Genomic DNA, 25658 nt, shown 5'->3' with positions numbered 1-25658 from the left:
AATGAACATCTCCGAGTATCATCCATACTGTGTTTAAGTACCTAGGTATGTATACACATATCACCCACCTCCTACAACAAGATGAAATAAATAGAAGATACATATATACGTAGATTTGCATACGCACTACTCACCGCTATATATTGTTCTCCACTCCTTTTGACTTCTTCGATTGTATCTGCTGGGCCAAATTCTAGATTGGATGGTGGTTTTGTATTGCTGTATTGCTGTATTGCTGGTGTGGAGAGGTTATCTGTCATTCTCACCGCTGGGATAGGAAACGATAGTGTGGAGAGGACTCGGAGATAGAACTGTAGTTGCAGGTGGAGATGAGAGAGACAAATCGCGATATCGTTATCAATCAAGCTTTGTGCGGAGGTGCGCGTGGATGTGGATAAGGAGCTACGTACTCTATTGAAGCGCGTGCGTGCGTGGTAGATGGAGATGTGATGATAATGTTGGTGTTAGTGCGTGGATGTGGATATAGTTATAAATAAGAAGGTAACACAATACATCCAGCTTTGTAATCCATGATGAAAAGTTCTACGCGTCAAAATGGGGGCTCAGAAATGTGATTGTCTGAAGAAAGCTCATTGAATTCGAGACTCGAGAGTAGTAAGAAGCTAATTTGGTCCAAAAATCTTGTGTTGAGCAAGATAAGAATATCTTTCAGATGGAAATGAAAGTTGGTGGCTTAGTAACCTATCCGGAATTGCTATTCTCGATGACTTACGTATTTGAAAAGATATATCGTATGTGTAGATTTGATTGTCATTCCAATGAAACTTCGCGGCTCAATGTTGTGTGAAAAATCGACATTCTCTTTGAACACAATATCAGTGAGGAGAAAGCACCTGTATAAAGGGTACTGCCTGGGATTGTCTCCGCTAATTGATTATATCAATCCAAGTCTTCGAGCCCCGACTAATACATAGTATTCAAGAAACTTTGAAAGAGATCGATCATCACCCACAATGAACACTCAACTGCAAGATAACGCAATGAAACTGCTTGATGAAGATCTAAAATAATGTTTCCCTGTTTATCAGAACCGGCACATATTTTTGGAAAATATCCACAAAACTTCCCAGCATAATAACTCTCTTCGATAATCGAAATACCACCATATGATATCATAAAAGAACCCGGCACACCTTCCGCTGATTACCCCACGCCGCGAATTTCAATCCTCCCACCAGAACCTCAACTTGAGATCTGAGAGCACTAACGGAGAAATATCGGAAGACTTGCCAAGCGAACTCCTATTTCACTCATTGACGACAATCTCCATAATCATCATCACTATAATTGAGAGGGGATTTCCTGATTGCAAGAAAACGGCTCCTTCTGCGAAATGCATGAGCGGGCATTCATTGAAACTTAAGAGAGATAAAAAATTCGAAAATTTGGTCTACCAGCCGTCCATCTCGCGTAAATCGAAGAGCTCATCGAACCCCTGTATTGCGTGCTCAATACACCTCGGAAAATCGAACTTTTCAATTATTCCTTTGGTGCTCCTAAGAGGCTCGAACCTTAACATAGAGAAGAGATAAGGGAGAAGAAAGAGGAAGAAAAGTAGATACGGTTATTGAGGAGTGTTTTATAACATTTTGATAAAGGGTTTGTGAGTGTTGCCGGCGAAAGGCGGGAGAGTGATAACAAAATTGAGTTCAGCGACGCATGGCCCAAAATGATAACTCCTGTAGAAATACTTGTTTCTACAATGCGCATGCATGCTAGCAAGTCTTTGTGGAACCCCCACTCGACCGGGTAAGCAACTCGGGAGAAGTACAAATTTGTACTGATGCCTTTCCACCCCTTCATCAATCGTGACACTGGTGGTTTTCTGATACATTTGGTGGCTTTATTGATGTTTCTCAGCTGCATGAGTGGGGTTTGTAGCTTATTCAGCCTGAGTATTCGAAAATAATGATTGGGAAATAGCGGACAATTGAGAAGTTATATATCATGAATTGAGCACTTGGACTCGGAACAGTCCGCGAGATGTGAAAGCTCTTAGCTACCGTGTCCACTTCATCCACTCTATCATTGTTTTTGATACAAGGCGCCATCGACTCAAGTGGAGTCCAATCGGAAATCGGAAATTTAATTACTATACGAAGGATTGATTGGATTTGAATACATCCTGTCAATGTCACCTTGGTTAGTAAAGTGGGCTACCTGAGAGGAGGTTCAAAATTCTTCGATCTCGACTTCCTTTGTCTGTTGAAAGAGGTTCAACATTTCGTAATATCTTTGTTTTCTTCGGTCCTTTTGTTGAATAGAGTTATAGCTCGGTAATCGAGAGAGCCTGATTGAATGGAACATATAAAGCTTTATATGTTGAAGGTATTCGGGTAAAACTCGATAGTCCGTATATCTCGTCTTCATCATTCGTTATTCGTTATTACTCTGAAGTTTGTGTCACTGTAGGATTTCGCCGGTGTCACTTCGCCAGGATTCTTATTCCGCACATTCGCTAGATAGTACAAGTGGTCGTTTGAAACACATTCGCAGAACAAATTGATCAAATCAGGCCTTTCTTTTTTCACTTCTACATTAGGGATCATACTGGATGAGGAAATCCCACGCATTTTTTTGCCTCTTCCATAGATGCTGGTCTCGGGCGTTCCTTTCCGCACACTTGGGATCCATTCACCTGCGCCTTACGACGCCTCACCCTATCTCCACGGCACGACCCTGGAAGTTTCTCCACGCTATCGCATATAGATAGAGCATACTTACATAATATTCGTACGCTCTACCGCCAATAGACATCCATAAATCAAACATATCCCACTTGTCGAACTTCGATTTCCAGCTTTGTGCTCGAGTCAACTGGGCGGGGTGCTATAATAAATACCCTGAAGATTGTGTGATATCTGCATTTCTGGTGTATTTGTTTTGTCGTCCTGTCACATCAAATTAGCACAACAATTTACCATATACCGAGTCGCCATGACGGCCACGCAGATATATCCGTCTATCGCTCCGACAACAGAATCGGAGCTTCTCTACCAATCGCAGCATTTCGATCCTCAACCACAACCCAGTTTTCAGCAACAGCAGCAGCAGCAACAGCATTCATATTTAGATCCTGCCCTGGCCCAGCATGATCTTAGAGTATTCACTCAAGGGCTGGCGCAGAATTCGAGCTATAATACCCCAATAGCGCCATACCCGGCCTCGGATAGTAGTGAGGGTTCGATTGATATGTGGGGGGGTGTAATGAATTGGGTCGATAGACAGAATGCCGGTGAGTTCTGATTTATCTCTTTCGCTCTGTGGGCAGAAGAACGCACCCGCAGGCGACTGAAAAGGTTTCTGCGTTTTAGCACAAAGTGCTCGGGAAAAATAACGCCAACCGTCATACCCCAATATTCCCCGCAGAACATTATAGTTCATGATTTTCGAGGTACTAACTCTCATTAGCCATACCTGTGCATCCATATCTGCACGCTCAGCCCCCACCATCAGCACCTCTATATGCCAAAACACTCTCCTCGCCCACACAGTCGCTTTCCCCAAGGGAACCAAATGCCAAGCGCGATGCATCGACTGCAGCCTCAGCACGATTTCGCCAGAAAAAGAAACAGAGAGAAAAGAGCCTAGAAATCAATGTCAAAGAACAGAAAGAGAGGATTGAGATGATGGAATGTAGAATAAAGGAACTAGAAGGCGAAAACGGATTTTTAAAGGAATTAGTTATGGGCCGAATCAAGTGGAAAGAGGAGAGAGAGAGCGAGGAAGAGAATGGCGAAGAGAAAAAGAAGGAAAGCGATGATGAAAATACGGAGTAATTGGTGTCTATAGGTACAACCATACATAAAGAGTGCAGGAGGGGAATAATATTTGCAGTTTTGCTTTGTTGCTTGGAATCGTATAGGACTCGTTGGAGGTCCGCATATATACCACAGACTTCTGTCAGATGCTCGTTTGTTGGACTAGTTAGCTTCACTTTCTTACTTTTTGATGGATCCTTCCCTGATTGAGAGTTTAATGTCTTGAATAGAAGGAGTGCAATATGATAGGTCGCTCATGTTTGCTCGCTTTGACATCCGGTACGCATATGCACTTGAAAGAGTCATGGTGGTTGAAGCACGAACAAATATCACGAACAAAGATATTCATCTGTACTTGCTACCAGTACCTACGCAACTGAGACTTGCACAAGTCCTGATAGTGGGAATTTCTACGGATAAATATTGGTCCGAGCGGCCGCTTTCTCCGAACACTTTCCCTCAATTCAGCCTTATAGAAACAATTCTAGAGGGGTCTGTTGGATTTGTTGGACAGCAGTCGATTGTCATTTATTCACGAAACTTGTAAAACTCGGAGTCGAATTAAAGCGATTCAGGAATCTCGAAGCTTTAGATACCCTTACTTTGCCTTCTCCATTCGAAACCCAAAATGCCTCTATCAACGATACACTCGGCGCCAGCTTTGGACTCATTCACACCTTTAGTAGAACATCAAACACAAACACCAACCACATTCTACGATGCTAGACCTGTGTTACATTATCATGCTAAAGCTGCGCGTGCAGCTGCCTATGGAGACTATATAAAAGAATTGCCATTCTTTGCAGAGGGTCCAGCACAGAATTCGGAGGCAGCTGTTGTAGAGACAGTGGACGCCTACATTTCTACCGAGTAATTGTTCATCTCTCACCATTGTACACATTGCGCAAAGGCTGACTTGTTTATTTCATCTAGGAATGTCACTATATTCAATAATACTACCTCAGCTGGACTCGCAATTCCCTATACTTCTATATCCTTACATGCCATTCAACGTCTACCTGATCCTACAGATGCATCGAAAGGAGAGGTATCTGGGTTATTTATGCAGTTAGAGACACCTCCTCCAGCTGGAGATGACATGCCATCGATTATCGAATTGGTTCTTATTCCCGCCGAATCTGATACTACACAAACATTATACGAAGCTTTGACGAATTGCTCAAATCTTGTACCAGACGAAGACGAAGATATGGAAGAAGGAGGTCCTGAATTTCAATTCGAAGGTAATGTCGGATATGAAGGTGTTACTGGACTTCCAGGAGTACAACAAGGAGCTACGGATGGTGGATTACCCCCTCCATTTCCAGGTAGTGGCGGCTGGATCACTGCGGAGAATGTTTCGGAATATTTTGACGCAGATGGAAATTGGATTGGAGGTGAAGAATCTGTTGAAGTACTTGGTGAAGGCGCTGGAAGGGTTAGGGGTCACGATGAGGTCGACGGAGAGGCTGAAGTAAATGGTCACGATGAGGGCGATGAGGCTAGCAAACGTCCAAGGACCGATTGAGAAGGCAATAATTTGTATTTCCGCAGTTGCAAAACATGGTTCCAAGCCGACTGAGCCTGTTATCTCACATATTCAGGCGCCTCAAAATTTTCACAACCGAAACCAAACCACTAGGAGGGACACTTTGGACATCATCGCTGAGCCATTAATGCTCATGGTCGGAGAAGAGCTATGCAAATAAATACCCATTTCGCTACTTGAGGGATTCCTTCAAGTCGCCAAAAATATAACAACACGACGATGCATAGCCAATATAAAACAATATAGTGTACACGCATGTTTATGCGGCTTCCATGTGACAGGTACAAGGTGAGGTGGCCATGTCATCTCTACAATTCGATAACCTTCATATTTCCAATCCATGGTACATTTCATCTATCATCGAATTTCAAATTATCCATCTCTTCCTACAATCATTATCCGCTGATTATCATTGTTCCTTTTTTTACTCGAGCTATTACGGGCTCGCTGGCTGACGTTCGAATAACTTGCGCTTCTTATTCTCATTCTTTCTCAATTTATTTTATAAAACCTCAATGAAAGCTACTATGAGGAGCAAGTCAGACAATTTTTCTTCGTCTCTTTATATTTCGATCATTTCGTAGATTTTGATTTTCATCTTTGAACTCGATGCAATCGTGATTTACGATAGCCGTGATGTCAGCTCTAGTCGAGGCTGAATTGTTTTGGATTTACAATATGATTTTTATAATGAATATAACTTTATAAATATTAATAACTCTATTTTACCAAACTTATATATAAATCTTGATATAAAAAATTATTTAAATTTAAAAAGATTTTTCAAATACTATATTTATTTTAATTATTATTGAATTTCAAAATAGATAAGTTTGTGCTTATTTTGATAAGGAAATGTCCCTGCGCACAGATCCGGCATTCATCAAAAACACACCCTCGTAGTGATCGGGTCTAATATCTATCATCTTTCGTTGAAAATCTTTGAAGAGCAAAGAGTGCTTGCCATTGGCGCCATATGGATCTCATGAAATTTTATGTATCATCAAGAATGGTGTGAGAATATGAAACCCCGAATCCAAGGGAAATGATGAAGTGTCTTCGCAAACCATCAACAGGCCGAGCTATTATTTGTTGTAGAAAGTAATTTTTCAACGGATGATTCTTGAAGGGAAAGAAATGACATTATTTATCACCAGTGTCAGCTTTTTGCCATGGATGCTGGGATTGAACTTAGAAAGATCGGCATTTCGGGATATGATGTCTTTTTCCAAAGTCAAGATCGTTTTATAAGGCTAATAACTCCATTACTTCCCCCAATTGGTCAAATCACTACATGCAGGCTGTTGGCATGAATCCAATACATTCAATGATCAATAAAATCTTCATATAAATAAGGCGTGGAGAACCCTAATAATAAGTCTTACACTCTGAGAGAGGCTGCAAATAACCTGGCTAGGAGACCGAACTAGGCGCGGCCTGTTCTTTGCAAAGGCTCGGCTAATTGCCGAAGCCTCAATGACATCTACTGTTCAAGTTCCATGAAATTCCATGTCGTGAATGCATCCCGCATTCTAAACTCTTCCAGTTGCCTTCAATGTTTCACTCTTTTTCCAAAACGTTCTCAGCCCCACCATCCTCCGATGGCGAACTTGAATCGATTTTTCTCCCCAACGCATCATGCTCTCTGTCCCAAGCTTCCAGCTCAGCATTTGGTACTTTGATCAGCCGATGAGCTTTTGAACTTTCACCATCCATAACTATCAATTCTTGCCGGATCTGGTATTTACCAAAGTACGGCAGAATGTAGATCCAGAAAGCGTAGTAGAGGATACAGGCACCCATGATACCCAAGCCAACGGCACAATAAGTACCATACCAAAAGCTCACATCGCCACCATTAGCTCCTCCGGGAGGAGGATACCATGGCATAACCAGTAAGAAAATATTAACCGCCAATGAGAAATAGATCGCTACATCCCACGTTTTAAAGTCATCGTCCACGATACCTAGTTTCTTTCTGTTCCTCCTAATAATGAGTAATCCCGCAGTCAATGCGAATAAAAACAGATTACTTGGATAACTATACAAATCCACGATAAAATTGAAAGCATCACCTGAAGGTGGGGCCAAAATCATGAGAATAGTCAAACCCCATTTTAGAATGTAAGCAGCAAGAGGAGTTCCGAAAGGTCGAGTAGAAGCCCACATACGAGGATATGGAAGTACACCTTGACGACCGCATTCTCTGATGATGCGAGATGACCCTATGGTGACTGAGACAATGTTTCCAAATGCCGACAGAGCGATGAGGAAATTGAGCGCGCGAACAGATTTACCGGCACCAAATACTGCGGTGAAGAAAAGAGAGGCGGCGAGTTGATTTGATTCTTTGAGAGTTTCTTTAGGGACTAGAGGGTGTGTTAGTCAGGTCCTAGAGGTGGTTAGAGGGGTTATATACTAGCTGCAAAATAAGCGATATTGCAAAGAATGTAGAGAATAGCCACAACGAGAAGCGAAGCGGGTCCGGTACGTTTTATGGTTCTTATTGGGTCCTTGAGAATATCAGTATTTTCTTAAACCTGTTGCGGGATATTCAAATCTTACTTTTACTTCTGCAATCACATTGAATGCATTTGCATATCCAGCGTAGGCAAAGGTTATTTTGACTAGTGCATTTGCCAGTCCATAACCACTATTTGTCGTACCGGAAAAGGCATTTTTGAAGTTCTCTGTGGGATTTGCAACATTAGTGTGGCCACCTAGTACCACGAGACCCGCGATTGAGATGCTAAAGGAATGTGTCAGTTAAAATGAAAAAAGCAAAATGAATGTCTCGACTTACAATATGAGCGTTATGAGCTTGATCACTCCGATCACGTTTGATATTCGGAGAGAATGTTTAGTGCTAAATATCACCACTATGATACTACGTCAGCCGCTTTTAATTTCATGAGGGAATTAATACTAACGAAGGGTAATGAAAGTTATGCAAGCAACTGCCAATCCCTTCTGCTCCCAAGATGAGGGTGTGTAACCAGCCATAGCAAATAGATAATTACCCATGACTAATCATGTCATTAGTTTTTATTGATACTAATTGCAACTTTGAGAAGCCACTTACCAATAGCATTACTACTGCTGAAGGAAAGTAAAACCGATTGCACAGCGAACGTGGTCGGCAGAAGATATCTTGGTCTCGGATACGCTTGTTCCAGGTACACTACTTCAGCTCCAGATCTATTCGGAAAGAAACTGGCGAGTTCGGTATAGATTGAAAATTGACAACCGGAGATGAGTAGACCGAGTGTCCAATAGATCATAGCTAGACCGACTGAACCCACTGCTGACAAGATGCTTGCGGCTGGAAACCATTAGCCTGAGTTTGATGTGATATTTTTTACAACGTACGAGTTGAGAAGACACCTGTGCCAATCATTTGACCTGTAGGTAATTAGTAGTCTTTTCTGAATTGTAAATGGGGTGAACAATACCAATGTTCAAAAAGATTGTAGTGAACCACGTAACTTGCAAACCAAGAGGCGATTCATTTTCGACTGGTGCTCCTGAAGCTTCTTGATACGATGGTTTCGATCCGTTATTTCCGTATACATGAATGAACTCTAGCGCTCCAAGTTCTCTGACTTCCGCTTCTCCAGTATGGCGGTTTACCACAATTCCTGAATCCTTGGTCTCCGACATCTTGATTACAAGCCTCCCGTAGTTGAATCTTCATTACTCACGGCGAGCCTCATCTATAAGTACCAAAACCAAGCAGCTTGTCAAAAGCCGTAACAACTCCCTGTCTCAGCTCGCACAATTGGCGAGATATTGCACCACAGCCGTGATAATGTACGACGTTCGGAGCGACCAATCGTCTAACAGCATAAAATCCCACACTCTACCGTTTCATTGCGCCATTACTGGGGTCGCAATCGGCAGTGAGGAAAGTATTAGATGCTAGGGTTGATAGCATAGTTGTGTGGTTGATGTGGATCTAATCCTGTAAGCTCGTCATAGGTTACATGCATTTCGTTATCAACGACCACAATACATATTACCTACAGAAAACTTACGATGCAACATCAGATTTCCTAGAATAGATTGTTTGAGAGAAATGACGTCCCGGTTCAGATTATATATCTGCATTGAGATGAATCTCTCGTTATCTTACCAATAATTGAAGTTGTGTGATACTTGGTATTGACCAGGGGTCTCACCCCTCAACTCACTTTGACCAATCTCTGTGATCTATCTGTTATCTTCCTCTCTCTAAAACATGTAACATGGTATGTCTCTTGAAGCCGATGGCAATGCCACGGTCTTGGGTTTTGGGCGTCTTTGAATTTATCTCCTACCGTTGTCAGCAAGTCATCCTGATACCCGCTCTAGTATCACGTCTTTTCCAGTATTATTAGCCAATACTAGGAAGATTCAGATACTTGATCAAGTTTAGTCATGATTCTCAAAACATAAGCGATCATTTTATCTGTACAGGAAATTCAAAAATCTAAATTAGATTCAAACTTTCTACTTCAAGAAACTCTCTAATACCTGAAGTGAATGAGAGGGTTCAGGTAAGCATCCTGAACTGGGCTCATAATTTCAAAGGCTTTCATTTCCATATTCTAGACTAGACTATTGAAAACTTTATCCCATAGTCGCGCAAGTATGTCGGTCAAAATTTGTGATAATTCTCAGTTGCGCTTGCCATGAACCAGTTAGTCTCAAATCCATAACTCTCCTTCGGTCTTTCCGAATCAATACTTGTCTCCCGATTCAATTTCCCGTTTTCTGAGTACATATCCCCACATCTCTCTATCGCTTTGCTCTCGAATCTCTCTCTAATCTAATCCATCCATAACCACTGACTTCCTGTGATGGCCGAGTCGTGCGTAGTGGGTAGTCTTATGAATTCCAATTCAAAATCAGGATACTCCATAGCTATATCATGTACAGCCTTCTCGGTAAGAGTAAAATCGATGATCGGGTCTCTCTCTCCATGGATAACCAACAGCGTTCCGCCAATTTCCTTGCCTTCGCTCATTATCAAATCATTATATTTGACAACCCATTCATTATCTCTCCACCCATCTCTTAGCAAAGTCCCCTCCAGTGCCAATGATAAGAATAGACCCATTCCCACTGCGCAGCCTCCCTCAACTTCTCTATAAGTGTTCACTGCAGCGAGCCCCTCCTCGGTAAAACATCTGGATACTGGAATTTGGGAAACACATTCTTCAGACCTAGCATCATTCCCGCCTAGACGACAGCTTCAATTGGATCAAAATTACTTCTAATATCTGTTGTAAGAATGATTGCAACGCCTCCAAGGTACACTTCGATGTTTTCTTTAGAATTATATTGTGCAATGGCCCAAACTGCACCTCCACCTTGAGAATGACCAATTGATACAGACTTTGATCCTAAGGGTGGAAACGCAGAACGAGCCGCAACAATCGAACATATCACATCATTCGCAGCGGCAGGATTGGCGAGATAGTGATGAATAATCAATTGGTTTTGTGGCTGAGAGCAATGGGAGACGCCTAGACCGGCATAATCAGTGGCAACGATGACATTGGATAGCCGAACAAAACTAAAGCATAGGGCGCGAGGAAGTGCTGGTGTAGATTTCGGAGGTGAGAAGGAGCGCATTCGGAGAAAATACCAGAGGTTCCATGGGCCCAGGCGACGATTTGGGAGCTGCCATCTGAGTTCCTTCAAGAGAGAAGTCGCCAAGTTATGTACGCGGAAACAGGAATGGGGTCTCCGGTAAGAGTAAGAGACTGGTAGATGAGACGCGAGATTGAGACGGAAGAAGGAATAGAGTACAAGGTAGGATCGACACTTTATTGGACTTTTAGGAGGGTTCCTGGGAGTGAGGAGTCTGAAGTTGTTTTCAGAGCGAGGGTATAGAAAGGATCGCTATGAACACAACCGGTGGCCCACTTAGAGCGCTCGAAGGCCAGAGCCCCAATTATCTCGGGTGCAAGCTCTGGTTGTGGAAGTTGAGAGCCGTAAACTGAGTCAGGGAGAGACATCATGATGATAGATTACCAACTGGTACTTGTGAAGAGGTAAAAGTTATGCAACTAGTAAAGGTAGTAGGGGAGTAGAGATGTGCAACATTAACAAAGAACTAGCAGATGAAGTATTGAACTAGCAGATACCAATAGTTGGTGGCGGTGATAACTCAGTCAGCTCATTGTGGAAAAGCACGCAAGGTATTGCGGCGCAGCGATATTTCATATTAACGAATGAGACAGTAGTTGTGCGGTGTATCGCCTTTCGATACAGTCCACGGGTCTCTACGGTTGCAAAAAAGTGGCTTTGTTACTCACAAGTGAATAATAGTCAAAATTGATAGGCATTTATACTACTATTTCTGTCATCAGATCAGTCGGCCAATGCGCAGCATCAACACCGTTTGTTCTGGTACCAACATTGTACCTCAATTCCACCTCGTTGTTCGGGAACCTTAAAATAGGTTTTACAGTTTTGATATTTACCCCGACAGCCTTAGTTTCTCTATTCTCGAAGAATTCATCGCGTAAGATAGTTTTGCCAGTGCCTGACTTTATTAGGGTCTGGAATAGCCTGGGCATTGTATAGTTCATATTGTGGTAGTGTCGGAATACAGGTTTGCAATTCCTTGACCATAGATCCTCCCAAACTTCTTGTGGATACATGCCACATGAGTTGACAAGCCACTGAGAATAGTAGTTTAGAGCCACATCCATTTCGTAGGAGCCGCCAGTTTCTGAGCGCTGTATCAGTGCTTGAAGGATTCCAACAATACCTGAAACTCCAGCGCAGTAGTCCGAATTTGGTAAGATAGGTGTGACAGGCTCATCGTTGCCCATAGATCGACCAAATTCCATAGAGACACCACAGTTTGCGTCGCTAATCTGTTGCCATCCACTTCGATATGACCAAGGACCATGCCATCCGTAACAATTTTCTCTTGCGATGATAATACCTCGACTTCTGCCTTTGACTAGCTCGCGAATGCCATCATTTCCGAGCCCGTATTTATCAAGGACTCCCGGTCTGTAACCAGTAACAACAACATCTGCGTCTCGGATCAATTCCTTGGCTTTCTCAAGATCATCCTTGTTCCTGAAGTCCAAATGGGTGTTCCATTTTCCCCAATTTAGATCGCAGTGCAGTTGAGAGTAGTCCTGGAGATGTGGAGGAGTGATCCTCATGACACTTGCACCCAATTCTGCTAAACCCCTTGCGATTGCTGGAGCTGCGATGACTCGGGTGATGTCAACGATTTTCAAGCCAGCCAAAGGTCGCTTTGCACTTGTTTGCTCTGTTTCAGGCCACCAACTTGCACCTTGGGTGGCATTTGGATAATGTCTGATTTCAAATAATCCAACGTTAGCATTGGCTTTGCCATGCTCGCTATTTTTATATTCTTCCTTTGTCCAACAAATCGTTCCTGCCTGTTTGTACTCATCTGATGCTATTCTTTGCATGTCATCTGAATCTATTTGTCCTATTTTTTCTATGAATGGATTCCAAGACGCTTCAACGCTTGGCTGGTCCATTTCATGAGGTAGTCCAATACTATCCAAGCTGGGATCTGGATTCATGCTTCCTGAACGAAGTGAGCAAATATGACATCTCCAAAATCATTCAGAAGCACTCTTACCATGTATATGAAAGTACTTTCCATCTTTTGTCTTGTAAATGTTTGTACAAGAGGCACGATGATATGTTCCTTGTAATCTGTGAATATCGGTCGAAGGGAACCATTTTGCAAGAAGTTTTCCATTTTCAGAATTCGGATCAGAGGCATTGAATAGTGTCACCTTGGTTCCTTCGTGATTAATCTCCCACAATAGAGTAGACATGATAAAAAGTTGTGCATGATCGCTGTATTTATTGCAATTTGTTAATAACTGTCGTTGCGAAAGCGAAGGTGGATGTGATATGAGGGAAGGGGCAAGGGTGTGGATTTAGGAGACGAGACGGCGTCGCTTTAGTATGATCAAAGGTTACTCACGTGTTGATGATAACTTCTTTCGGCTCCACATCATATTTCTTTTTCAACAGCGATAAAAGCACCGTCGCTTCCAAAGCTTTGATTGAAGATATACTCTCAGCGAATCGCCAGTTTATTGGTATAGTTGGAGCATCCTCTCCTTCGAATTTGATCTTCTTGGCATGATCTTGAAAGTCCTTTGGCAGGTTGGGGATGATGGTAGGATTTTCCAATATCCCTTGATGGAAAACCTTTCTGGTCTCTTCTGGTACAGAATACATGATCGTCTTGTTATATCGATTGAGTGACAAATGATACTTGAAAAGGTACCTTCCACCGGAAGCTCTTTATAGGAGTACTCATACTGACAGAGTGGTAGCCACACTATCAAGCTTTTTAACTTTAGTCCGAGAACCCATCAACGGGCCTCGGCTTAAGTGACACGCATTATCCATATTTTTACTATAGGAAAACATTCGGACAGTGAGTCAATTGACACAAAAGAAGCTCTGGGCTGTCGTGTTGTTCTCTGAGTCTTTTGGGCCGATGATGCTTTCACGAGAAATTTCCTATTTGGGAATTGGGATGGAATAGACTCTGCGTTTTCAGTATGAGCCGCAGATCGGCCGCATGCTGTTACCCCACAATCTGGTATCAAGCACAGTGAAAGGAGATCCGCCATTTCCGTCATTACCGCAGTGACTTATCATTGCTTGGTTCACGGTGATCGCTAGAAATATGTGTTGTATATCAAACACTATACATAACTTAGTTGTGGTCATGGCTGCAAATCTTGACGGCAGATCCTCTTCATCCGCTCGTATAAAAATTACCCAACGCAGCATCACCTGCAGTAGTCTCAAACCCCGAGGCTAACTACAAGCCACCGAGATTGAAGAAAAACTATGTAGCCAAACTCATATATCGGCTTCATGTGAAATTACTCTCTTCAGATTTGCCCTTCTTCATTCCTCTGCTTCGTCATTACCTTCACATATCAATATCTTGTCAATCAGTGCCCAGCTTCGATGCCATGGCGACGACAAATGAAACGCCAATCCATGGGGCTTTGCAGCCCAAAAGACCCGTCAGAGTTGCCAATTGTTCGGGTTACTTATGTTCGTGATTTCTGATATGAGTCCCTGAGAAAGACACTGACTCTCTCCTGAGGTGATCCCGCTTATAGGATGTACGAACAGATTTCATTAGGAAATGTCGATTTTGTTACCGGTGACTACCTTGCAGGTATGTCATTGATGTGTGAGAAACATGAACGAAGCTAATAAACCCTCGGAAGAGATGAATATGGCGGAGAATGCAGAGGCATATAGAGCTGGAAATCATCCAGGATATATCTCAACTGCTTTGGAGGGATTGTCTCAATCTCTTGAATTACTAGCCGAGAAAAACACCAAGGTTGTTATTAACGGAGGAGCTTTGAATCCCGAAGGCTTAGCAAGAAAAGTTGATGAACTTGCCAAACAACGCGGCATTGCTCTTAAGGTTGGCTGGGTCTCTGGAGATGACCTGATTTCACAGATCGGACCGGATATGGCACCCTTACGTGGAAAGTTACCGAAACACTTTGATTCATGGAATCAGGACCTACAATTACCGGCCAATACCTTCTCGTTTTTGGAAGGTAGATCAATTCCTATTGTTTTAAGTAGTGCTTATCTTGGAGCTCATGCTATTGTTAAGGGTTTGCGTGAAGGTGCCGATATTATAATTTGCGGGCGAGTTTCTGACGCATCTCCTGTGATTGCCGCTGCATGGGTAAGTCTAATGCTAATACCATTTTCCTTAACATTCTTTCTTCCTCGGTTTGCTATTGAACATTTTTTTTGGTCCCGTGAAAATGTTTTGATCATAGATATTTACTGACTGCCGGACATTTTAGTATTGGCACTCGTGGTCAGAAACTGATTATGACTCTCTTGCTGGATCTTTGATCGCCGGTCATCTAATAGAATGTTCAGCCTATGTAACTGGAGCCAATTTTTCTGGCTTCACTGAATATGATCAGGACATTTTCGTTGATCCAGGATTCCCTATTGCGGAAATCGAAGCAGATGGTTCTTGCACAATCACTAAACATGAAGCTACTGGTGGGATGATTACTTCTGATACTGTTGTGGCCCAATTTCTGTATGAGATTCAAGGTAATCATTACCTGAATAGTGATGTGACTGCCGTCCTTGATAATATATCTGTCTCTCAATTATCTGAGAACCGGTGAGTGTCAAAAATTTGCCTACATGTCGAGATTTGGTCACTAATGTAATGGTAAAAGTGTCAAAGTTACCGGTGTTACTGGTCTTCCGCCACCTCCAACAACCAAAGCAGCAATATTTTATCATGCCGGATATCAATGCCAGATTCTGGTAAACGCAACAGGTTATGGTACCAAACAGAAATGGGCTCTATTTGAAACGCAGATGAGAAGAAAATTAAAAATTGCTGGAATCGATAAATCTTTTGAACTCTTGGAATTTCAAACGTAAGAGTCCCTTTTTACGTGCAATTTCTTGAATAAACGAGTTACTGATTATACAGCATCGGTGTATCCGAAATGAATCCTTCGACACAACTCAGCAGCACAACTTATTGCCGTGTATTCGCCGAAGCCGTCGAAGCTGCAACTCTTCAAGGCCTAGTCAAAGCCCTCACCGAAATATCTCTTCAACACTTCTCAGGTTTCCACGCATCCCTCGATATGCGTACTGCGATCCCCAAACCCTTCCTGGCATATTATCCAGCGCTTTTCCCTCAAGATGAACTTGATGAACAAATGCATATCATCAATTCCGACAATAAAGTACAGACATTCAAATGCGGACACCCACCAAAATATCAACCATTCACTTGTCGCGCTACATACGACACTGTCTCTCCCCAATCCCTCTCCACATTTGGACCTACAAAAAGTGTTCAACTAGGCGATATAGCACTCGCTCGCTCCGGCGATAAAGGCGCCAATCTCAACTGCGGAATATTTATCCCATCATCCTCAAACCCTAAATTATACAGCTGGCTTCAGAACTATTTCAGTCGTTCGAAAATGCAACAATTATTGGGCGAAGAATGGAAAGAAGGATATGTAATTGAAAGAGTTGAGTTTCCAGCAATAATGGCGGTACATTTCGTGATCTATGGGTATCTGGGGAGAGGTGTTAGTAGCAGTAGTCGATTGGATTGTCTTGGAAAGGGATTTGCGGATTACGTGAGGGATAAGTGGGTTGAGGTTCCTGCAGAGCTTTTAGGATAGGTTGGTTCTGCAAGGAGAGCCGACTGTACCTGGAGATCATAGCAATATGCATTGAAACATATATAATATATCAAGAACCAGATTAGGAATATCAATGCTGACTAGTATTATAATGGTTCTGAGAAAACATAACACCCTGTCTTCTGACCATGATTATTTCCACCCGCCACATACTCCAGACCTGTCATCTGCATCATAAAATTGTTGCGTTGAACTTTCTCCTAGCTCGTCAGTTACGAAATGTCATTTTTTCCCTTCGCAATACATTTTCCTATCCAATCTAAGCCTGGATCTGATGTCCAATTGTGAATTAAGTCAAGTAGAAAAACCACCCAGTCTCTCAGCTATCAATTATTTCAGTTCTGACTCCGTGTAAATTTCAGAAAGGGCTCATTGCAGGTTCAGGATGTGATCCTGTATATATTACATCGATCCCAATCGAGGATGTCCACCCAAAGCCAACCATGTACAGTAAATATCTGATGAATTCAACCTGCACCAATGACTGATGGTACAAGACGCCATGATACGCGGTGATGAAGATTCGGTAACGCTTCGATATGAAGAGATTGGATGGCTCAATTACTGTTCAAGAAGGAAGGCACTAGTTTACACGAGACGGGATTCAAGAACCTTTCCCATTGCGAAATTATGTACTGCAAAGTATATCTATCTATCATAGAGTATTTCGCGCTAAGGGATCAAAAATTGGTACCAGTTGAAACCTTCATACAGACACAACATCGAGGTTAGTTGATACTACCCGATCTGATGACAAAGACAGTTTCTCCAGATCTTCGCCCTTTTGCCTCCCTTCAACATCCTCAACCCTGCACACCAAACGACGCAACAATAACGTATAAAAATTGAGGAAAACAAAAAAAGTCAAAAACATACAACAGTGGGGATTCGCTGGTGGTCACCCACCCAACTACTAATCCACCGATCTAAAGCTTGTGTATGGCAGAGCGGACGGAATGCCCAATTCTCTTCAGTCTATGGTCGTATGTGGCAGACACTGCTCAATATTACAATATGTTCAAATATTGAAACTAAGCGATGTACTGCATTATGCCCGAAGCACAGCAGCGAGTGGGATCGCAGGAACAGATTTGGTCAGATTCCGATCGTGCGATTTTTAGTCCACTACTTTTTGGGCGAGACTAATGTGACGATTTTCTTTGGCATGATAAGATTAAGGTATGAGTTGTATCAACATGTCTTTTACGACAGGCATGTCAGCTTCGAAATGAAATCAACCTATATGCGAATATAGGGGGAGATAAGCGAGCGGAGACGTTGAAGCAGAAAATGGAGTTTATTGAACATCAAGCTCTTGTATAACTGAGCAGAAATATAATCCCCTGTGGAGTCACTCGAAGTCAAATCACTTACGCGGAATTTCGCGTGGGCAATCTGCAGGTTTAAAATATTTCTCTGAGACAGATCACCCAACAGGAAGGCATGAGTCTCGATCATAGAGAGATGTATCATTCTCGAGGAAAATTATCACCGTACTACTCATATCTATATTCTCTCTACACCCACACATGGAAACAGCAGGGGTTTGACATCATTGGCTGTCCAAACGAGCTTACCACACCATTACATCCTCACCTCCCCTCTTCAAAATCTCCGATTCTCTCTCTCAACGACGAGTGCAAAGTTTCAAAAGCAATCCAATAGTAGGATGGCTTTGGTAAATACTCCTTGCAGACAGTGCGAGGAATTCACTGTTGACCGTGGCTTACCCGGACGTGGTGAGGAAGATTGGGTGTATCACGTTGAAGTGCCATACCATCGAAAAGATACAACGCCTGACTTCCCAGGTCTTTTGGTCTCGTTTAACGATGGTTGCAACCTCTGCGGGGCTTTGAGGGATGTCCTCTTGCGCAGGTTTGCTGAAAGCCGTTCTCCAAAGAACGGAGGTAGATATGTCCATCAATCTTACTTGTGTAACAATTGCTTACCATGCTGATTCTTCATAGAAGTAAATGTTTCCGGAAGTTATGGATGTCAGTTGGAACTGCCAATTTACAACAACCTGATATTTAAAGTGGATGGTGCTTGGCAATCTGAAGCTAGTTTTGTCCTGTACGCAGAATATGGTAAGATCCAATCCTGTGGACGACTGTATTGCTGATTTGACTAGGCGACGGTGGAAACACTGCTTCGAAGTACTTCCTGGTTCGTCCTGGATCACGAACATGGAATTATGAAGCGATCAGCATTGCGCAGATGTGGTTGAGAATGTGCGACAAGCATGATACTTGTCGAGGCACGACGCCCAGTATCCTACCCACAAGGGTTATAGATGTCAGAAGCTCGCCTCCTAAGCTTGTCATGGGTAATGGTATTGTTGATAAATATGTGACTCTGAGCCACTGCTGGGGAATATGCAAAGAACACCCATTCGAAGCTCAATATACAAGTCAAACATCAACTCTGTCGTCTCGGATGGAAGGAATGCCTTTGGAAGATTTGCCCGCCACGTTTAGGGATGCCATCATTGCTACTCGTGACCTGGGATTTCAGTATCTGTGGATCGATTCTATTTGCATTCTTCAAGATTCCATTCCCGACAAGTCCGTAGAAATCGCACGTATGGGCGATGTTTACGGGAACGCGGCGTTGTGTATCTGCGCCACATCTGGCATCAATAGTAAATCCGGCTTCCTACCCCCTTATCCGTCGTTAGAGCCATCAGTCAAACTGCCTTTCTACCTGATGAATAGCGAGCCTGGATCCTACATTATGTTCAGTCAAGATCTGTACGATTTGCAGAACGAATTTCCCATTGATTGGACGTGGGACATTCATCAAAGGAGTATCTGGAATACCAGGGCGTGGACTTTACAAGAACGCGTTCTCTCTCCCCGTATTCTACACTTTACCTGTGGTAGGATATATTTTGAATGTGCAAAGGGATTTTTTATGGAGACAAGCCCCAAGCAAGAACTTACAGAGAATGATCTCGCAGGCTTACGAGTAGAAGCTGGCTTCATAAAGGCCCGACGGCTTGGGCATCCGACTGTACTCAATTCTAATGATCTTAGTTTTGACGCACTTGTAAGGCTTTACTACAATATGGTAGACCAGTATTGTCAACGCAACTTATCATACTCTTCAGACAAAGCAGCTGCTTTTGCAGCTTGCTCTGCTTTGTTTCAGAAACGCCTTGGATTTCATACAAATATTTTTGGCACGTTTCTTGAGGACCTTCCTAGATGGTAAGTGAAATTTGCACTGAAGTATCCCATTCAAGTCTGTGCTCGAAATCCAAATCAGTGCCAAAAACATACTTTTTGTTTCTCATCTTTGTTCCAGATTATATAGGCCGACTTCTGACTCTATAATTCCTTCTATCACTTCAAGACTAATATGAAGTATAGCTTGATGTGGATCCCTCTCGGAAACTCATCCCTAGACTCAAGCTGGCCCTCTTGGTCATGGTGTTCTCACCAACACCTCTCCTTCTACCAGGGAATTTTCCACATGGAAGACTCCGAAGTGCTGAATACAGACCAACAGCTCTCCCACCAATCTAATCACGAGTATATACCTGCAACTGACTCTCAACCCCCAATACTTCGCCTGAATGCATTCTCAAAAGGCCCCGGTAAGCTCGTATGGAAGAAGTCATACCCCATGAGCGTAAAATTTTCGGTTATGGACCAAGAATATGATCTAGAGCATGCCGACATAACAAACAAATGTGCTACCGACAGAGAAGACCTCTGGCTTTTGAACCTTTGTAAACTCGGTGCCCAGGCCAAACCAATCTCCGGCTTAATTCTACAGCCTGCTATGGAGTCAGATAGCAGCCATTATCGCCGAGTAGGATTCTACAGATTGAAGACTTCTGAGGACTCCAAAAAGTTGTTTCAAACTGAAGCGCGGCAATGGATGAACTTAGTCTGACCTCACTATTTGAAAACATCTAATCGCAAATGATTATCACGCGGCCACAACCACCATGTACAAAAGATAAGAGCTCAGCAGTTAGCATCATTTCTTGATCAGAGATGGTACAACTGACTATCGGATAGTCATTATAAAAAGGGGTTCTTTCTCAAAACAACTGTTTAATAATACACTACTCTCTATTTCATTTGATCCCTCAAATTCGAGAATCTGAAGTAGGAAAAATTTACTTTGCCCTCATACTAGCAACCTTCCAAATATCAAAAGATTATAAATACCTAGGTAGATATCGTACATACGTATACAAAACTTTGATATTTCAGCTCGTTTTGATATATTCTTCTTCCTCAAGCTTTCCTATCACCAAAAAGCGTCGCACATTAACATTGACATATATACATACAGCCTCTCCACAAACCCTTTCCCTCCCATCTATTTCATCCCTACATATATATTTTTTCTCACATGTATCACCAACAACCCCAACTTGAAACGCAAAAGAAATAGAACCCCAAAAATGATCACTGGCGGGGTCGAACCGCCGACCTTGGCGTTTTTGTCTTACTGATTACCTAATCAGAGAAGATATTAGCACCACGCTCTAACCAACTGAGCTAAGCGACCTGGTTATTTTATATACTATCGGCAACCCTATTACAATATATAATTACTCACACGCTTACATCATCCTCCACAACAATCCGCACAAGTGGAGCAACCCCACCCCACATAAACAAAAACAGGGATACCTACCTAGGCATTCGGGTATTTTATTATTGTTCATTATTCATTAGCGTACCTATCGTAAGTACAGAATGGATACCTCCCGGTACTCGGAGAAAAGGACCTGTACTTCGTATGTACATATGACAGCGGCATAGACTCTAGAGTGGGATGATGAGAATCACGAGGACGAGATGGGGAGAAGACGCTAGGAATATTCGATTATGTACTCCGTACATGCTAGGTACATATCCTGGCGCAGGGATGGGAGCATCGGGAGATGGATGGAGATGGAGATGGGGAGAGTGATCATGTGGTATGGTATGGAGTATGAGTACCTACAGAGTATGGAGTACGGAGTTTCTTGTATGGATGATGTATCTAATCGGTGGGTATGTTGTGTATAGGGGGGGTATGGTATGTATAGTGCCGCAGAGAGGGAGGGAGGGGAGAGAAGAATAATTCAGATAGATATCTAAATACTCACAAATTATAATCCAGTACGATACAATACAGTAAAGAGATTCCAAGTTCTCATCTCCGTATTCCGTACTCCTTACTCCATCGTGCACACATGTATGTACCTACCTACCTACCTACCTACCTACCTACCTACCTACATAGATGACATTCCTCAAAGTCACTCAGATCTTCAAACAACTTGTTTCCATGCTATTTTGTCTTGTCATCCATTCGCTTGGTGATAAACTTTCTGCTTTCTTTCTCTATCTCTCTTCAGATCTGTAGACTGGGGGAAAATGTAGCAATTGCCGTATGCGATGAGTTCCATTCCCGCCAGCTAGAAGATTGTAGTTCCTCATCTCATCTCATCTCATCGCATCTCATCGAGGAGAGTTTATATCTCCCGCTTTTGATACCAGGAACTTCATTAATATATCCTCACATCAATCTCATCTCAACATCACAAATTCACTATGTATTCACGTCATGGAAACCATTGAAGAAAAAAAACATCTATTCCAATGAATCAATCTCCATTCATTTAGATAATTTATTCATCACACCATAATTCTCATCACACCATTACCCGATAATATACAAAAAAGGCCAGTCATTCATATCCAGCTCGACCCCATCCATTCATTCAATCAAGTGAGAATGCCCCCCATCCCAAAATTCGTACTCCCAAAGTACATACGCGCCTAAGACACCTAATTGCCCAAATCATATAAACCGGAATTCGATATCATAAAAGAAGCCTCCACCGATATGAAATTCCCTAATGGGTATCATGCTTTTTTGCTTTTTGCTTTTTGCCTTTCGCTTTTCGATTGCTTTTCCCAAGAAAATAAAGAAGACCTCGCAACGCAATGCAATGCAAATGCTATAATATAACCCCAAGATAACCAATTAATGTTGGTTATCCGCGCAAGACCAAGCACCGTGAGAAGTAGCAGTATCCAAGTTCATAGAATAACCGCTAGCGTATAAACCCGCAAAACACATAATGCACGCTAAAATAATCAAGACAATATTAACGAAACTCAAGAAGATTTGCTTGGAGCCTTGCATGCATGATCCCCAGTTGATATAAAACCAGCAGATACCAGGGAGACCGTAAGAAAACCAAGACGCGAAAAGAGCAGAAATGAAACCGAGGAGATCGGAAAAGACGGGAATGGATTCGGCAATAATCCACGCGACAGTCCATGTTCCGAAAGCGAGAGCGACCCAAGTTCCGGTGGCGATCAATCCTCGACTGTTCAAGTGTTTGGTTCCGGAGAAAAGTCGAATGTAAATATATTTAACAGTGACGTGAGCAAAGATAACTCCTGCGATAATAATGGTTGGTAAAGCGATTCCCCATGCAACCTTGCGAACAATAGGACTGTTGCTGTTAAGAGCTGGACTTGCGACATCTTCACCAGCATATCTGTAAATGACGAGAGCAGCGACGAAGTAAAGACTGATATCGACAGTTTGAAGAAGGACGAGAGACTTTGGAAAGTCCTTTGGATCGCGGAGTTCAGCAATGAAGCTGACCCAGGCAACGTGACCACCGTATGCGAAAACGACGTTGGAAATACTGTTGAAAGCGGTTGGGAAAGATGGGCTGTAAGTTCCCTTCATGTCTGCGGCGTCAGCTTTTGGCGATACACCCAAGGCGACCATGGTGAGGACGACGGCGGAAAGAATACTGGTGAATGCTATTGCAGTGGTTAGCGAAATTCGGTAATAGACTTGGCAAAACTTACAAACAATGGACAAGAACGAGACATTCTTGAGGGTTCTGTTCAAAGAGAGGAAACTGAAGACAACCAATCCAACGACGCCCCAGATGATGGTACAAGTTGCATGGTTCGTGAGAACATTCATAGCAATGGTAAAAGTCAAAAGATGCGATGCCATGCAGAAAATGCAATAAATGACGTAAGCAGCACCGAAGATCTCTCTTCCCCAGGTTCCCATCAAGATACCACCAATGTCTACATAAGTTGTAACCTAAGAAATTTGTTAGAAACTGTAAATATTCAAAGACCATTCCTAGAACCTAACATACCTGAGGATATCGCATTTTGAATTGCCACAAGATGTAACCAGAATATGTAGTGAAAACACCGAGAGCAAGAATCGAGATGAGACCACCAATGAGACCAACCTTGGCCAAAACAGCTGGTAGAGAAAGGATACCAAGGGAAATATTTTCAGCAATCATAACGATTGCTCCTTGCCACCAAGTCATGGTTTTGTCTGATGATACTGTCAGCAAATTCTTTCGCCAATCAAGGAGTAAAAAAGCTTACATTGAACCTCTGCGCCTTCCTCATTACCAAAAGCATCGAGTACCTCTGCTACCTTCATATCGGAGGACTGATCGTCCGCCCTGATGTTACCACGAACATTGTTGGCGGCTGTGATATCATCTTTGGTGGCTTTATTCGAAGTTGCCTTTTCGGGGTCCATATTTGCAGATTTTTATGATTCGCTTGCAAATTTTTGTCTTGAGCCTTTTCTCAACAGTCGAGAGATGTTGCGGTCGATTTCGGATGCTAATGACGGACGTTGGAACAAGAATAAAGGATTGCAGCTATCAGTTGAGGAAGGAGTAGCTGAGTGTTGAAAGAGAGTTGAAAGATGGCAAAATAACATCAAGATGTGGACACGAGACGAAAATATGTAGGGTTTCTGGACGGGGCTAGACACGCTCGACACCGAGATAAGCCAAAGATTGACAATCAATTTCTATTGAATTCAAGTAAGTTCAATGAGGGGAACGTCAGTGCGAATGGTAAGACCATGTTGGAAGGTGGTTCCTAAGACGTAAGTAAAATTCTTTTCTATGGAGTTTCATCAGTGACAGTGGACCATTTGTTCCTTTGTGACTCCACTAAAAAGTAACTATTATGTTTTGGCGAGGCGACGTGAACAACGGTCTCCATGAAATCGCCATAATTTGATAATAATTCAGTGTGATCTCGGTATTGACCATGTACGTTTTGACTAATTCAGGGTATTGAATCTGGGGTAGTGCGTGGTATTGCATGCCAAACCTTGAGGATATGAATCTTGCCAACAATATGAGTTGGATTGGACTTGATCACTGATGCAAGTAATCGACACGATGTCCCAAAGTCACCACGTTTGACTTCTCTCTTCTCCAACATCAAAATCTGGAGTAAATTGATGCTAAAAATTCGAATGAATTAATTTTTTCAAGCTTGTACCTGACTGATTTCGCCTTACGTTGCAGATCATTCGAGTCAGTAGCTTTATTCGACAACTCCCGCAGCCTCTTCGGGCCGCCTTTAGACGAAAGTAACCTTAAATGGTTGGAGGTGTATTTTCCATCCATTCACCGTCTTGTATCCACTCCTTTCCTTTCAGTTCATTGCGGCGAAAGTATAAAAAAGATACCAAGCACGCACTGGATTCGTACTCCGTAGATAAGAAAACCGAGACGGAATCCGGAATTGGTAAACAGATGTGATCATCTATCTTTGAGACATGAGCATATCTCTCTATGGGGTAGAGTAGATGAAAATGGTCTCATATTTTCCCAACCCCTCGCTGCCTTGACGCGATATCCGCAGTGGCTCGAGTGGCTTGAGTGATTGTCATCCCCCCCCCCCCCTCATTTTGGGGAATCATCGGAATCGCAGTCGATGCGTGATGAAGGGGGGAAGAGAACCATTGAGGGAAAGCGTGGGAGTTTCCTTCTGGGATCATAGTGTGAAAGAAAGCTTCGTATAGATTATGCTTTGTGCTTAATTCCGCAGTATAAAATTTCCTCGTGGTAATGCCTTGGCCATGGGTAAGGCTTACCAAGGCATTGTTAGCTTCTTATTAGCAGCATTAGCAGCATAAGATATTCATTTGACGACGTTAGATAACTTAGATTAGAAATGATACGACACGCTAGAAAACACGACGAAAACTTAAGAAAATTCATGACCAATCGTTGTCCTTGAGAAGAACGTGACATAGTCTCGGTGCTCG

At 42.7% G+C, this 25658-nt stretch overlaps 8 protein-coding genes across 8 annotated transcripts; 4 read left to right on the top strand and 4 right to left on the bottom strand.

Moving 5' to 3' along the window:
- Window positions 1-2958: 2958 nt before the first annotated feature.
- Window positions 2959-3800, top strand: EAE98_000571 (uncharacterized protein; the record flags this gene model as incomplete). Its single annotated transcript, XM_038948189.1, has 2 exons — window positions 2959-3256; window positions 3433-3800. The coding sequence occupies 2 exons, from the start codon at window positions 2959-2961 to the stop codon at window positions 3798-3800; spliced, it is 666 nt and encodes a 221-aa protein (XP_038815866.1).
- A 610-nt stretch (window positions 3801-4410) lies between these two features.
- EAE98_000570 (uncharacterized protein) lies at window positions 4411-5310 on the top strand (the record flags this gene model as incomplete). The annotated part of the gene is made up of 2 exons (XM_038948188.1): window positions 4411-4652; window positions 4716-5310. The coding sequence occupies 2 exons, from the start codon at window positions 4411-4413 to the stop codon at window positions 5308-5310; spliced, it is 837 nt and encodes a 278-aa protein (XP_038815865.1).
- A 1581-nt stretch (window positions 5311-6891) lies between these two features.
- Window positions 6892-8991, bottom strand: EAE98_000569 (uncharacterized protein; the record flags this gene model as incomplete). Its single annotated transcript, XM_038948187.1, has 8 exons — window positions 6892-7700; window positions 7751-7844; window positions 7897-8080; window positions 8135-8210; window positions 8262-8357; window positions 8414-8653; window positions 8701-8733; window positions 8784-8991. 8 exons carry the CDS (start codon window positions 8989-8991, stop codon window positions 6892-6894), a joined length of 1740 nt encoding a protein of 579 aa, XP_038815864.1.
- A 1147-nt stretch (window positions 8992-10138) lies between these two features.
- EAE98_000568 (uncharacterized protein) lies at window positions 10139-10947 on the bottom strand (the record flags this gene model as incomplete). Its single annotated transcript, XM_038948186.1, has 2 exons — window positions 10139-10551; window positions 10584-10947. 2 exons carry the CDS (start codon window positions 10945-10947, stop codon window positions 10139-10141), a joined length of 777 nt encoding a protein of 258 aa, XP_038815863.1.
- A 716-nt stretch (window positions 10948-11663) lies between these two features.
- EAE98_000567 (uncharacterized protein) lies at window positions 11664-13566 on the bottom strand (the record flags this gene model as incomplete). The annotated part of the gene is made up of 3 exons (XM_038948185.1): window positions 11664-12898; window positions 12953-13176; window positions 13307-13566. The coding sequence occupies 3 exons, from the start codon at window positions 13564-13566 to the stop codon at window positions 11664-11666; spliced, it is 1719 nt and encodes a 572-aa protein (XP_038815862.1).
- A 364-nt stretch (window positions 13567-13930) lies between these two features.
- On the top strand, window positions 13931-16711 carry EAE98_000566 (uncharacterized protein). Its single transcript, XM_038948184.1, has 6 exons — window positions 13931-14403; window positions 14456-14530; window positions 14583-15061; window positions 15186-15520; window positions 15579-15785; window positions 15842-16711. The coding sequence occupies exons 1-6, from the start codon at window positions 14319-14321 to the stop codon at window positions 16551-16553; spliced, it is 1893 nt and encodes a 630-aa protein (XP_038815861.1). The 5' UTR covers window positions 13931-14318; the 3' UTR covers window positions 16554-16711.
- A 1532-nt stretch (window positions 16712-18243) lies between these two features.
- EAE98_000565 (uncharacterized protein) lies at window positions 18244-20474 on the top strand (the record flags this gene model as incomplete). The annotated part of the gene is made up of 4 exons (XM_038948183.1): window positions 18244-18481; window positions 18542-18661; window positions 18706-19783; window positions 19946-20474. 4 exons carry the CDS (start codon window positions 18244-18246, stop codon window positions 20472-20474), a joined length of 1965 nt encoding a protein of 654 aa, XP_038815860.1.
- A 2097-nt stretch (window positions 20475-22571) lies between these two features.
- On the bottom strand, window positions 22572-24125 carry EAE98_000564 (uncharacterized protein; the record flags this gene model as incomplete). Its single annotated transcript, XM_038948182.1, has 4 exons — window positions 22572-23368; window positions 23417-23663; window positions 23722-23912; window positions 23966-24125. 4 exons carry the CDS (start codon window positions 24123-24125, stop codon window positions 22572-22574), a joined length of 1395 nt encoding a protein of 464 aa, XP_038815859.1.
- Between the last annotated feature and the right edge of the window lie 1533 nt (window positions 24126-25658).

Source organism: Botrytis deweyae (genome assembly GCF_014898535.1).
Source record: "Botrytis deweyae strain B1 chromosome Unknown BDEW_001, whole genome shotgun sequence".
In the NCBI taxonomy this organism is placed as follows: domain Eukaryota; kingdom Fungi; phylum Ascomycota; class Leotiomycetes; order Helotiales; family Sclerotiniaceae; genus Botrytis; species Botrytis deweyae.
Note: the sequence above shows the minus strand (reverse complement) of the source record. Positions and strands in the feature narration are given on the sequence as shown.

Coding starts and splice junctions, on each gene's coding strand:
- EAE98_000566 (XM_038948184.1), top strand. CDS start 14,319: ATGGCGACGACAAATGAAACGCCAATCCATGGGGCTTTGCAGCCCAAA. Junction 14,404..14,455: donor CAATTGTTCGGGTTACTTAT/GTTCGTGATTTC, acceptor CTCTCTCCTGAG/GTGATCCCGCTTATAGGATG. Junction 14,531..14,582: donor TACCGGTGACTACCTTGCAG/GTATGTCATTGA, acceptor AACCCTCGGAAG/AGATGAATATGGCGGAGAAT.